This window comes from Salmo salar, chromosome ssa10 (assembly GCF_905237065.1).
Source record: "Salmo salar chromosome ssa10, Ssal_v3.1, whole genome shotgun sequence".
NCBI lineage: Eukaryota > Metazoa > Chordata > Actinopteri > Salmoniformes > Salmonidae > Salmo > Salmo salar.
The window spans coordinates 71,557,286-71,572,427 of NC_059451.1; the positions used below are offsets into that span (position 1 = coordinate 71,557,286).

Here is a 15,142-nt window from a genome sequence, read left to right on the forward strand (position 1 = left end):
GCTAGGCCCCTTAGTTCCGGTGAAGGGAAACCTCAACGCTACAGCATATAATGATATTCTAGATGAATCTGTGCATCAAACTTTGTGGCAACAGTTTGGGGAATGCCTTTTCCTGTTCCAGCATGACAATGCCCCCGTGTACAAAGTGATGTCCATACAGAAATGGTTTGTCGAGATTGGTGTGGAAGAACTTGACAGAGCCTTGACGTCAACCCCATCAAACACCTTTGGGATGAATTGCAACGCCGACTGCGAGCCAGGCCTAATCGCCCAACATCAGCGCCCGACCTCACTAATGCTCGTGGCTGAATGGAGGCAAGTCCCCACAACAATGTTTCAACATCTAGTGGAAAGCCTTGCCAGAAGAGTGGAGGCTTTTAAAACAGCAAAGGAGGGACCAACTCCATATTAATGCCCATGATTTTGGAATGAGATGTTCGACGAGCAGGTGTCCACATACTTTTGGTCATGTAGTGTATATAAACAGAATCAAACAAGACCCTTTAAGATACCAGCAGTATCTTAAGAAACATAAATAAAGATTACTTAAGAGAAAATAAACTGAAATCTATCTCACAACTTTCCCAGTGAGAGAAAAAAAAGGAGGCTAAAGAAAATTAACCAAAGAAACAGAAGATCAACTATCCAGAAAATTGTGGTTATGGAGTCATACCTGTCAAGGAACACACACCACCACAGTCACCTGAAGTCTTACACCTACAGAATGATGACCTAACTGCCCTTCAAATGACTCCACATCTATGTGATTGTTTCGGCCCATGCACAAACCGTGATAATTCAACAAACAGAGGCAGACAAAGCACAACCTTCACTTCCACCTGCACAGCACCACAGCCATCTCCTAGCGCAACACAGCGCATTGCAGACATACATGTGGGACTGATTGGAAAGTGGTGTGTTGTGACAGATGATGAAGACCCTTACACTGGTATTACACAAGATGCAGAGAGCTGCGCTCTAGTCAAGACGATGAGTTGCGTGGGAGCCAACCAATTATTTTGGCCAGTGAGAGAGGACATTGTATTGTACCAACAAGAGAATGTGCTTGGGATTGTCCCTGAGCCTCATCCAGCGACAAAACGGCATGTGATGCTTGATGGTGCAGTCTGCAAGGAAATTTGCTCTCTCGTTAAACTCTACGGGATCGGTGTCCCCCCCGCGGGACGGTTGAACTAACATAGGCTAATGTGAGTAGCATGAGGTTGTAAGTAACAATAACATTTCCCCGGATATAGACAAATCTGATATGGGCGGAAAGCTTAAATTCTTGTCATCTAACTGCACTGTCCACTTTACAGTAGCTATTACAGTGAAATATTAATGTATTTATAAATCAATTAGGCACATTTGGGCAGTCATGATACAACATTTTGAACAGATATGCAGTGGTTCATTGGATCGGTCTAAAAATGTGCACATACACTGCTGCCATCTAGTGTCCAAAATCTAAATTGCGCCTGGGCTGGAATAATCCATTATGGCCTTTCTCTTTCATTTAAAAAAAACGCATGTTTTTTTCATTGTATTACTTTTTACTAGATCTAATGTGTTATATTCTCCTACATTAATTTCACATTTCCACAAACTTCAAGTGTTTCCTTTCAAGTGGTATCAAGAATATGCATATCCTTGCTTCAGGTCCTGAGCTACAGACAGTTACAGTTGAAGTCGGAAGTTTTCATACACCTCAGCCAAATACATTTAAACTCAGTTTATCACAATTCCTGACATTTAATCCTAGTAAAAATTCCCTGTCTTAGGTCAGTTAGGATCACCACTTTATTTTAAGAATGTGAAATGTCAGAATAATAGTAGAGAGAATGATTTATTTCAGCTTTTATTTCTTTCGTCACATTCCCAGTGGGTCAGAAGTTTGCATACACTCAATTCGTATTTGGTAGCATTGCCTTTAAAATGTTTAATTTGGGTCAAACGTTTCGGGTATTTTGTGAAGTGCACCAGTCCCTCCTGCAGCAAAACACCCCCACAACATGATGGTGCCACCCTCGTCCTACACGGTTCGGATGGTGTTCTTCGTCTTGCAAGCGTCTCCCTTTTTCCTCCAAACATATCGATGGTCATTATGTCCAAACAGTTGTATTTTTGTTTCATCAGACCAGAGGACTTTACTCCAAAAAGTCAGATCTTTGTCCTCATGTGCAGTTGCAAACCGTAATCTGGCTTTTTTATGGTGGTTTTGGAGCAGTGGCTTCTTCCTTGCTGAGCGGCCTTTCAGGTTATGTCGATATAGGACTAGTTTTAGTGTGGATATTGATACTTTTGTACCTGTTTCCTCCAGCATCTTCATAAGGTCCTTTACTGTTGTTCTCGGATCGATTTGCACTTTTTGCACCAAAGTACGTTCATCTCTAGGAGACAGAATGCGTCTCCTTCCTGAGCGGTATGACGGCTGCGTGGTCCCATGGTGTTTATACTTGCATACTATTGTTTGCACAGATGAACGTGGTACCTTCAGGCATTTGGAAATTGCTCCCAAGGATGAACCAGAATAATGGAGGTCAATATATTTTTTTCTGATTTCTTTTGATTTTCCCATGATGTCAAGCAAAGAGACACTGAGTTTGAAAGGCCTTGAAATACAGCCACAGGTACACCTCCAATTGACTCAAATGATGTCAATTAGCCTATCAGAAGCTTCTAAAGTCATGTCGTCATTTTCTGGAATTTTCCAACCTGTTTAAAGTCACAGTCAACTTAGTATATGTAAACTTCTGACCCACTGGAATTGTGATACAGTGAATTATAAGTGAAATAATCTGTCTGTAAACAATTGTTGTAAAAATTACAAGTGTCATGCACAAAGTAGATGTCCTAACCGACTTGCCAAAACTATAGTTTGTTAACAAGAAAATTGTGGAGTGTTTGAAAAACGAGTTTTAATGACTCCAACCTAAGTGTATGTAAACTTCCGACTTCAACTGTAGATTTGGGTATGTAATTTTATGCGAAGATTGAGAAAAAGGGTCCGATCCTTTTAAGCAGTAGAGTGCATTAAGGGCAAAACCTAATCTTGAGTGAGCACACACCTATCTCATGAGTCTGAATCAATAGACTGCAGCCAGTGAACAATGATTTGTTTAATGTTTTTTTACCTTTATTTAACAAGGCAAGTCAGTTAATAAGAACAAATTGTTATTTACAATGACAGCCCACCCCAGTCAAACCCATACGATGCTTGGCCAATTGTGCACCGCTCAACGGGACTCCGAATCACAGCCAGATGTGATTCAGCCTGGATTCAAACCAGGAACTGTAGTGTCGCCTCTTGCACTGAGATGCAGTGCCTTAGACCGCTGCACCACTCGGGAGCCCTAATGTCAGCCAGTGTTTCCAACCCTGTTCATGTATATCTGAATAATGCATTGAATCCCAAAATTGTTCTAAAAGATGCTTAAGTTATTGAGGCATGTATCTTTGTTTTTTGAGGTTTTGAGTGGTGTGTTCTATATCGTCAACTGTGACATTAAAATGTTTAATCTTACTTTTCATCAGTCGTTTTATATGAAGTGTTATTTTCACCACACTCTGTCATTACCACAATGCTGAGTCATTACCATCACGGCACATATTTTTTGAGGAAAAGGTGTATTAAATTACAATTGATATTGATAATGTTTCCCATATGTGAACCCTATATGCTTGTTATTAAGATAATTCCTAAAATAATGTCAAATATTGAGATTTTGATGTGGTAAATACATGTTTCTGAGTATCATCAAGGCACATATGGACATTTAGACATGACAATGATGAATACATATAATTAAGAAAATGTCAAAATAGTAAAAAAAACTATGTTAAAAAAATGATAATGTGAAATGTTGTATAAAATACCTTAGGCACAATTTCTGTAATTTCCTTTTCATCTAAAATAGCAAATTTAATGACAGTGTAGACGTTGATAATGTTGTAAATGACTATTGTAGCTGGAAATGGCAGATTATTTGGGGGGAATATCTACAGAGGAGTACAGAGGCCCATTATCAGCAACCATCACTCCTGTTTTCCAATGGCACGTTGTGTTAGCTAATCCATGTTTATCATTTTAAAAGGCTAATTGATCATTACAAAACCCTTTTGCAATTATGTTAGCACAGCTGAAAACTGTTGTTCTGATTAAAGAAGCAATACAACTGGCCTTCTTTAGACTAATTGAGTATCTGGATCATCAGCATTTGGGGGTTTCATTACAGGCTCAAAATGGCCAGAAACAAAGAACTTTCTTCTGAAACTCGTCAGTCTATTCTTGTTCTGAGAAATGAAAGCTATTCCATGCAAGAAATTTCCAAGAAACTGAATATCTCGTACAACGCAAACTGGCTCTAACCAGAAAATAAAGAGGAGTGGGAGGCCTCGGTGCACAACTGAGCAAGAGGACAAGTACATTAGATTGTCTAGTTTGAGAAACAGACACCTCACAAGAGGCGACTCCGGGATGCTGGCCTTCTAGGCAGATTTGCAAAGAAAAATACATATCTCAGACTGGCCAATAAAAAGAAAAAATAAGATGTGCAAAAGAACACAGACACTGGACAGAGGAAGATTGGAAAAATGTTTTATGGACAGACGAATCTAAGCTTGAGATGTTGGGATCACAAAGACGAACATTCGTGAGATGCAGAAAAAATTAAAAGATGATGGACGAGTGCTTGATGCCATCTGTCAAGCATGGTGGAGGCAATGGGATGCTCTGGGTGTACTTTGGTGGTGGTAAAGTGGGAGATTTGTACAGGGTAAAAGGGATCTTGAAGAAGGAAGGCTATCATTTTGTAATGCCATGCCATACACTCTAGACGGCGCTTAATTGGAAACAATTTCCTCCTACAACAGGACAATGACCCGATGCACAGCTCCAAACTATGCAAGAACTATTTAGGGAAGAAGCAGTCAGCTGGTATTCTGTCCATAATGGATTGGCCAGCACAGTCACCAGATCTCAACCCTATTGAGCTGTTGTGGGAGCAGCTTGACTGTACGGTTCGTATGAAGTGCCCATCAAGCCAATCCAACTTGTGGGAGGTGCTTCAGGAAGCATGGGGTGAAATCTCTTCAGATTACCTCAACAAATTGACAACTAGAATGCCAAAGGTCTGCAAGGCTGTAATTGTTGCAAATGGAGGATTATTTGACGAAAGCAAAGTTTGAAGGACACAATTATTATTTAAATAAAAAATCATTATTTAGAACTTCTAGAACGTCTTGACTATATTTCCTATCCATTTTGCAACTCATTTCATGTATGTTTTCATGGAAAACAAGAACATTTCTAAGTGACCCCAAACTTTTGAACAGTATTGTACCCCGTGACCACACCCACAAATGTTTTTTTTTCATACAGAAATAACAAAACATGCCAAAAAGCTGCTGTGTTGCTCAATGTACATTTAACCAGGTCAAAAAATCCTAACCTACGGTTCGCAATTCTCCCACGTAGGGGCTGCGAGAAAAGCCCTGTGACTTCAGGCTATTCGGTGTGGTAGAGTGGGAAATGTGGGGAACCAGTGTCCAAGTAGGCTACACATAGCTATGTTTGTGGAAAACATTTAATCACAGATAAGACATTTCACTTTTTTTGTATAATCTGTTTGTAACTCCACTCAATACTTGTAGCTGTATAGTCCGTTTGTTTGTGCTGTTGGTCTTGGCTAGCTTAATGTTCCAGTAGGTAGCTAGCTAGCACTCACTCAAGTGGCTGCTAGCACCATCATGAAAAGGGGCATGAGGGAAGCACTACAATATTATGCTTTTTTTGTGAGAATGCTAGGGAGCAGGCAAGGATGAAAAGTAATCTTTAGATAAGTTGTACTTTTCTTAAATGTAGTTTTGTAATTGATTAAAATAAGTTTCTTGACAACAAGAAAACTGTGTTTGAAAAATATGAAGTTTTTGCTGTGGGCCAATGGAGTAACCTAGGTAACCACAGGTTATTTTCCCTACAGGCGGGCAGGGCCGCGATGTTCTATCTGATACCGACTGGGGCTATAGCTTTGGTAATCAATGTCAACCATGGAGCACGTTCTGATTGGCAAGTGAGGGGTCAAGCCTCGACACACCTTCAACTTGTTTATTCATCAAAACCCAGCCCTTTCGCACCACCGCCAGCTACTGCGCCTATCATTCTGGTTGTGAAAATAGCACAAATATTTCTGACACCCCCCGAACCTATAGAGCTACCGCCAGCACTTAGACTTACCATTTCGTTAGGTTTGTTAAAATAGAGCCTTCAATGTCATTATGGTGTGCAGCCTACCTTGTTGACAGGGATGACGAGAAAGGACCCTCCACCTGCAGTCTCAGTGACAATGGCCAGGAACTTGGCATTGACAGCACAGAAGTGGTTGTCATGGACGTTTCTGGTGATGGGGATGCCATCAAAGCACTGCTCTCGGTTGCCTGCCTTGCCGTACACATTCCGAAACTTTGAGCTTCTGTATGTCGGACGCCATGATATCTGGGGACAAAGCGCAGTGAAGAATGTCAGTGAAACAGTAAACAGCCTGTCCGCAAAGAGGAGACATTCTCTTTCTTTATTTTCGTATTCTATGTCCTTTTCAGGACACTTCCTAGAGGTGTTTTACACTTCACAATGTTATACAAGACCAATTGTCTTGGTTGTCTTTTGTTGGAGATTTCAAGTGTGCAAATGACCCCTGCAACGCTTAGTGATGATATTTTCAATGTGAATGGAGGCAGGCAGTAGTCCTTGGCTGTCCTCCCAGGCTGTCAGTGTAGTTGTGATTTAATATGAGGTGACCTGAGAGTGTTGTGGGTCTTTGTGGCTTGGCATGGTGGGTTACTTAAGGGAATGATAGCCAAGGTGTAATGAGCAGACAGATGAGAAAGCCTTCAGAGCGACAGGATCATCTGGTAAAAGAATAGGGGTTGCAGCTTATTTAGGGCTGGCAGCTACACACTGGGAGGCAACGCATACCCTATCAAGATCAATTAGCCCTCGATACAGTTGAGCGTATTTCCACTGTCTGTCTGATATTCAACTCTGAGTATGTGATCCATAGACAGCAAGGTGCGTGAAATAGGGGCTGGTAATTTCTGGTGGGCTGGGTAGGTTGGTAAGCTGTTATTCTCTGTGGCTTGGAGTTTATGTTAATATAAACCCATATGTTGTTTGACTGTGTTCCTCCTTACTTACTGACAATGCTGGAGGGGTTTGAGTTCTTAAAGCCAACGTTTCTCATTTGCCATCATGTCCTTAGCTGAGAAATGGGACAGGCAGAAGAACAGCTGTCAGTGCACGGCCTTGCTGCCCACATGATGTTGTAACACGTATCAAATAGTCATCATGGCATGAGGATTTTGACCTATTTTCATATGTAGCAGTTTTTTTCCACTGAGAGGATTCCAAGGATAAGCCGTAGCTAGTGAGGGCATCATTATTTTTCCTACTTTTAGGAAGATGATTGTTGTTTTAAGCCATTACAACTCCATTACAACTAAAAATAGAATGTGGAAAAAATGCAACAGAAATAGGAGCAAAATGTGATGGTAGATGGAACAGTAATCATTTCAATGGCTTTCTTGTGAAACACACTGTTGGCTATACAACCACCATGCATGATCATGGAGTATCTGTTAGGAGTAGATCCTACCTTTTTTAAATGCTAAGAAAACACAATTTTCCCTTCCTGATGATAAAGATTTTTCTTTCTACGTGTCTACCCCAGAAATAGCTTCCAGTGTAGACTATGCACATCTGTGCTGAGCCAACTCTTCCTCTTCTCTACTGGCTCCCACCGGTGGCAAGAAAAAGCTGGGTTTTGATGAATAAACAAGTTGTGGGTGTGTGTCGAGGCTTGGCCGCTCACTGGCCAATCAGAACGTTCTCCATGGATAAATATGTCGTTGCTTCAAGTTGTGTATTTACGGTCTTTTATGTATTGCGTTTTCATCAACTCCAATTTGAATGTTAGTCCGTTATAGCCTAGTTCGTTAACCTGTTAGGGCTAGGGGGCAGCATTTGCACGTCTGGATAAAGAAAATGTACCCGATTTAATCTGGTTACTAATCCTACCCAGTAACTAGAATATGCATATACTTATTATATATGGATAGAAAACACTCTAAAGTTTCTAAAACTGTTTGAATGGTGTCTGTGAGTATAACAGAACTCATTTGGCAGGCAAAACCCTGAGACATTTTCTGACAGGAAGTGGATACCTGATGTGTTGTATTACCTTTAAACCTATCCCATTGAAAAACACAGGGGCTGAGGAATATTTTGGCACTTCCTATTGCTTCCACTAGATGTCACCAGCCTTTACAAAGTGTTTTGAGTCTTCTGGAGGGAGATCTGACCGAACAAGAGCCATGGAACGATGATGTCCCATTAGACACCTGGCGCGCGAGTTCATGTTGGGTACCCTCGTTCCAATACGTTATAAAAGAGTATGCATTCGTCCACCTTGAATATTATTCATGTTCTGGTTAAAAAAGGCCCTAATGATTTATGCTATACAACGTTTGACATGTTTGAACGAACGTAAATATATTTTTTCCCCTCGTTCATGACGAAGTCCGGCTGGCTTAGATCATGTGCTAACAAGACGGAGATTTTTGGACATAAATGATGAGCTTTTTTGAACAAAACTACATTCGTTATGGACCTGTGATACCTGGAAGTGACATCTGATGAAGAGAATCAAAGGTAATGGATTATTTACATAGTATTTTCGATTTTAGATCTCCCCAACATGACGTCTAGTCTGTATCGCAACGCGTATTTTTCTGGGCGCAGTGCTCAGATTATTGCAAAGTGTGATTTCCCAGTAAGGTTATTTTTAAATCTGGCAAGTTGATTGCGTTCAAGAGATGTAAATCTATAATTCTTTAAATGACAATATAATATTTTACCAATGTTTTCTAATTTTAATTATTTAATTTGTGACGCTGACTTGACTGCCAGTTATTGGAGGGAAACGATTTCCTCAACATCAATGCCATAGTAAAACGCTGTTTTTGGATATAAATATGAACTTGATAGAACTAAAAATGCATGCATTGTCTAACATAATGTCCTAGGAGTGTCATCTGATGGAGATTGTAAAAGGTTAGTGCATCATTTTAGCTGGTTTTATGGTTTTGGTGACCCTGTCTTTGACTTGACAAAACATTACACACAACTCTTGTAAATGTACTGTCCTAACATACTCTAAATTTATGCTTTCGCCGTAAAACCTTTTTGAAATCGTAAAACGTGGTTAGATTAAGGAGATGTTTATCTTTCAAATGGTGTAAAATAGTTGTATTTTTGAAAAATTTGAATTTTGACATTTATTTGGATTCAAATTTGCCGCTCTTGAAATGCACCTGCTGTTGATGGAGTGCACCACGGGTGGCACGCTAGCGTCCCACCTAGCCCATAGAGGTTAAAAAGCCTGCCCCATATTCACAAAAAATGTTGAACAGGTTTGCAATCCAAATTGCTCAAGTTGCATTGCTTCATTATGGAAATACATCTTTAAACATAGGCTATAGCATAAAGGTCTTCTCCGGTCCAATAAGTTGGACTCAGACCCAAACGGACCCGAGAACAATCAGACCTCACAAGTCCTCAACTGGCAGCTTCATTAAATGGTGGGATTTGAACAATGGTAGACAAGATGAGTTTGGTCTGTTTATAGCATGCATGTTGAAGGGGGTGTGTCATCTACCATCATTCACATCCCACCATTCACTTCCGGAAGTTCTTGAAAAAGGAGTGAACCCTTACTCACCTAATTTTGGTCTGACAGACGATTACGTGAAACCCAGAACGCTTGTCTGTCAACAAACATGGCTCCACACATAGATGGAATTAGCTTAGCTCATCATAATCAGTTCAACCTTCAAAAAAGTATTTTACACACATAATGTGTCCATTACAATCTATGCAAGAATCGAAATGCATCATTTGTCACCAGTACTTGAAAACATGTGAATAAAACAGTAAATATATAAATAATTACCACACAAAACATTTTCTGATAGTAATTTATTGATAGAAGTGGTGCGTGCCGGCAGTCAATCACGTAACCTCTCACTTCCACTCTGAGCCATTCAGTGTTGTTGTTTATGTATGTAGCTAGTGAGCTAAGCTGTAGCATTAGCAATGTCTTTCAAAAGGAGACAACCCACAAATGGGGAAATTCTGGACATTTTTTGAAAGTCTGACAATGAGTCTGAGTATGAAAGTCAGGAATCAGAATCTGACAGTGACAGTGAGGAGCTGCCCCCCAACCTTGTAGCCATTGAGAACCTTGAATCTGAGGACCCCTTGTCCACTTACGAAGTCCCAGGTCCCTTTGAAGATGCTGGTGGTGATGGAGGCAGACCGATAGTGGATGAAGTATATGAGTTCTGTAGTAGCTGGAAGGCCACCAGCCATTTCACCCCTTCTGGCCCTGCTGTTTTCTTTGATGAGTCCCAGTCTGGAGTGCAAAGCCCCTTGCCATTTCCATCTGAGGCAGAGTGCTTAAAGTTGTTTCTGACAGAGGAGCTGGTGGGAGACATAGTAGAGGACACCAATTGCTATGCCATGGAGCTACAGGAGAAGAGAGAGCCAGGAGTGAGGGGGAAACTCACTGAATGGGTGACAACCACAATTAGTGAAATGTATACCTTCCTGGTGACTGTCCTTCTCACGGGAATAGTAAAGAAGAACTCCCCAAGAGAATACTGGAGCACAGATCCTATGTTTGCAACTCCCTTCTTTGCCACCCTCTTCTCCCAAGACCGCTTCTATTTTCTGCTGCGATGCCTGCATTTAGTCAACAATGCCACTGCCAACCTACATGACCCGCTATGCAATATAAGACATGTTCTTCCCAGCCTGACGTTTGGTCAAAATGTGTTTTCTCGCTGTGTTTTCATCCAGTAAAACTGTTAAGGAGTGTACGCTAGCATACAAAAGCTGGCCTCAATCTTCAGCTCCAAAGATGTCCAGCTCCAGTTCCAGTTATGATATCGGCAAATACTGTTTGTGTGTGTGGTTTCTGAAAGTACAGAATAAAGAGGAATTATTAGTAATTAGAATACGATATCAGGATATAGCAATAAAACAATATTACGAAGAAGAAACATAATAAACACTGCTATAAAAATAATATATTGCATTGACAAAATCACAAATTTGAGTTACAACAGTAACAAACACTAACTGTTGAGCTCAACAAAGGGGGCAGGGCAGGGCAGAACAGAGCTATGCTAAATAGTCCAAATGAAAACAAACCATGGTCAAATATCTTTCATTTATTTAACCTTTATTTAACTAGGCAAGTCATTTAAGAACAAATTCTTATTTACAATGACAGCCTACACTCTCCAAACTCAGACAACTCTAGGTCAATTGTGCACCGCCCTATGGGACTCCCAATCACGGCCGGTTGTGATACAGCCTGTATTCAAACCAGGGTGTCTGTATGACACCTCTAGCACTGAGATGCAGTGCCTTAGACCGCAGCGCCACTTGGGAGTCATAAGGCCAGGGCAGCTTCAAAAGACAACACAAGCTAATACTTCTCTGATGCAATTAGCATTGTTTTACAGAGCTAATAGAAGAATGTAGCTAGCTACATAAGCACGACTGAATATAACACCATAAAGGTTATGAAATGAGTAACATTACTTTGAGTGTCCGTGGTTATAAGGAATATACACAAATATATTGAGCTACAGAGAAACGACATAACGTAATAAGACACTTACTTTGATAGAAATGCACACATTTCCAAAGTTATTGTTAGTAATGAAAACAACAATGACTGCGATGCGGGCACCAGATGGAAAATGTGAACACGTGTGCAGATGCTGTTCTGATGGGAGATGCGCAAATGTCTGCAGACTTGAACTGCACAAAAAAATTTGGAAGTACTTGGGGAATTTTGTCCGGGTCAGAAATTCCAAAACTATAAATTGTCCACAAAAGTAAATAAAGCCTACTTTAATATGAATTAATGAGGAGGTGGAACACACCTCAATTCAAACTGTTCTTAGAAAATAAAAACTTGTTTGAAAATAATTTTAAATTGACAAGTTGAAAACAGCCTATAAATAATAACAGGCAGCATGCCTTGGTTTGAGGGCAGCGTGGATTAAATGTCCTGTTGCGTAATAATCACATTTTGGAATGGTGAGAGCATTCTGACATCACGTGCATAAAAAAAGTCACGCTGGGGCGACCGTTAGAGATATTTGGAACTCACGTATGAAAAGGATAGAGTTACATTAGAAGTGCACATCCAAGAAGGCTCAAGGTCATTGGCCATAGATAAAATGACATCAGGTCACATTATATCTACAGTATCTTTGATTGGACTAATCATGTCAACATCATACTTTCAAATTCTTAGCTAGCAGTTATTATCATGAAACAAGTCGACAATCTACTGGCAAATCCTTTTTAATCCTTGTCATCTGAAGAGAAATAATGAAGAGAAATTATAGATAAAACATATCGGTGCTCATCGGCCATTGGACATAAACAATACACAACAAGTTGGAAATCGCAAATTCAACAATTAATGGTTTGGAAGGAATCAGTGGCTGCCTGTGAGTTCAATACAACTGGGAACTCGGAAAAAAAACATTTACGACTGAGAAAACAGGTTTTGAACTTTCATCCAACTCGGAACTGTAATTCGGGACCTTGGACCTCTTTCTAGAGCTACGACCTGAAGATCACTGACGTCATCATGATTCAACCTTTTTTTTCAGAGTTCCCAATTGTCTTGAAAGTCCGTGGCTTTGATGTCAAAGTTTAATGACAAAATTTGCCGATGAAGGACAGCCGCGCTATCTTCCTGTTCAAGTGAGCACAGCACAACAAGGTGAGTCCAAAAATGCATTGTATGCTGCTGCATAAATTATGTAACATACTAGGGATATACGTATACTGTAGCTAAGAAAGTAATACTAAGGGTATGCTATGTAATAAGCTGTTAGTAGCCCATGTGCCTCACCCTAATAATTTGGTCTATTTTCACCTCTTAATTTCACCTACTGTTCTGACTTGGTTGTGCACATGTAGCCTATAACCTGTTTTTGAGAAATGTAATCATCTAATATTGTAAGAGCTTTCATTGTCAGCTTTATATGCCCCCTTTATTCATCCTACGGTTCTGACTTGGTGTACAGGGAGAACAGTGTAAGAATGGCCCATGTTCTGAATTCTGTCACTGTACATTTCAAAAGTGCTGAACAAATAGTTATATTGACTAAGTCCGTCCTATTTCGCTCATTATGTCTTAATCGAAATTACGGATAGCCTCTTATCCGCTTGTCGTCCCCTTATGTCATAGTTTGTACATTTCAATTTTCAGTAGAAACCACATTTCTTTAAGCAAGCCAGCCATATCAGCTATGCTTTTTTATAAGACAGTAAATGAGGCTGAATGAACTGTTTCGCTGTCAGACAAGGCTCCGCTGATAGCCAGGTGTAGCAGTGGTAAGATGTTGGGACTGCTGTTGGGACTGTGCTGCTGGGACAGCTTTATGTAGACCCTAACAGTTCGTGCAATTAGTGTATTGTTTAGTGTTGTGTTGTTGTGTGGCTTTGCTGGCATACATCCCACTTTTTTTTTTGCCCCACTAAGATTTACATGCTAAAATCACCACTGGAGTCAAGACAGCTTCACATTGAGCGTTCATACAACACTTTTTTTATTTTTTGAACTAGGCGTACATATACAGTAGTTGGATGTGTCAGAAACTGTCTCTAGCGTGTAGGAGGGGTGAAGTCAGGCGCAGGAGACAGAACTACGTGAAACCCACGTTTAATGAAATAAGTGCAAAAATACAAGGCAGGGTACAAACTCAAAACAACAGGAATAAACTCCAAAATGAGTTGGGACACAGCCCAGCAGACCCTCATGCCTAAAATACAGCACAGTGGAGCATAATCAAATCCCCAACCTACGTAGGACGAAACAAAATTAATCCCGCACAACCCCAAACCAAAAACAGACAGACTAAATAACCCCACTAATGACCTAACCCAAAACAGGTGCTAACCTAAACAGACATCACCAAACGAAACAGAAAAGGGGATCGGTGGCAGCTAGTAGGCCGGCGACGACGACCGCCGAGTGCTGCCCGAACGGGGAGAGGCGCCACCTTCTGTGGACATTGTGACAGGATGGCTAATGGTGTCAAACTGAAATGCTGAAGCACCATGACGTTTCTGCCGAGCGAAGCTGTCAAAAATCCAACTTGCAGGGAAATACTGTCTCCTGTGACACTGCTCTCCAGCTGAAGTGCTGAAAGGTGCAGAAAGTGAATTCACGTCAGCAGCTGTAAATGATCATGCTGGGACCTGCTACTGTACAGTGCAGTAGCAGCACCGATAAGGAGCTTATATATTTATAGCCAAGAGATTATCTGATCGTTATGAGATTGTCCATTCTTATTTATGCACAGGAACATATCATGTTTCACTCACAGACTTAGGCTGTAAAAAGGTGTTGGAAACAAATGGTTGTAAGTTTGTGGCGAGGGAGCAGAGAAAGAGATGCATTGTGTTTGTAGAGCCATGACTGATTACTATGTGAGGGAGACAATCTGACTGATTGGTGCACCACATGTACCTGTAGGCACACTGGACACAGTGACAGGATGCAGGGCTGGCCCTAGCCTTTTGGGGCCCTAAGCGAGATTTGGTTGCCCCCCCCCAGGCAAAACATTTTAGTGGTTCCCCTCTTGACGGCAGAGAGAGAAAAAAACATTTTAAAGTTAATTTCCTGCAATCCTACAGATTTTGCTATGGGGTGGAAAAATGTGCAGTTTAAAAGCTAATTTGCTGTAATTCTACACATTTTGCAATGACTTATGCCATGTTAATAGGATATTTGAGTGAGAGTGACTAACAAAACGAATGGGGGCCCCTAAAGGTCAGCCCCCTGTGCATGTGCCCTGCGTGCCTAGTCGATAATTTGGCCATGATTACTACAGGGTTTAGATAGCTGGCTAGACTAATTTACCCCAAAAAATGTTTAGCTGACATAGGCTAATTGAGTGACTGTCAATGACTGACATAACAAGAGAATAACTGATGATGCATAACCACATTCTTTAAATGCACTTTGTGTATTCTACTATACTAACTCTCAAC

At 40.7% G+C, this 15,142-nt stretch overlaps 1 protein-coding gene across 2 annotated transcripts in view; it reads right to left on the reverse strand.

Moving 5' to 3' along the window:
* The window catches only part of coro2bb (coronin, actin binding protein, 2Bb), a 51,391-nt gene that overhangs the window by 26,358 nt on the left and 9,891 nt on the right, over nucleotides 1–15,142 (reverse strand). For both annotated transcript variants that reach the window (XM_014123980.2, XM_014123979.2), the window contains exon 2: nucleotides 6,293–6,493. In XM_014123980.2, coding sequence (XP_013979455.1) covers nucleotides 6,293–6,493 — 201 coding nt within the window. The remainder of the gene's footprint in view (nucleotides 1–6,292; nucleotides 6,494–15,142) is intronic.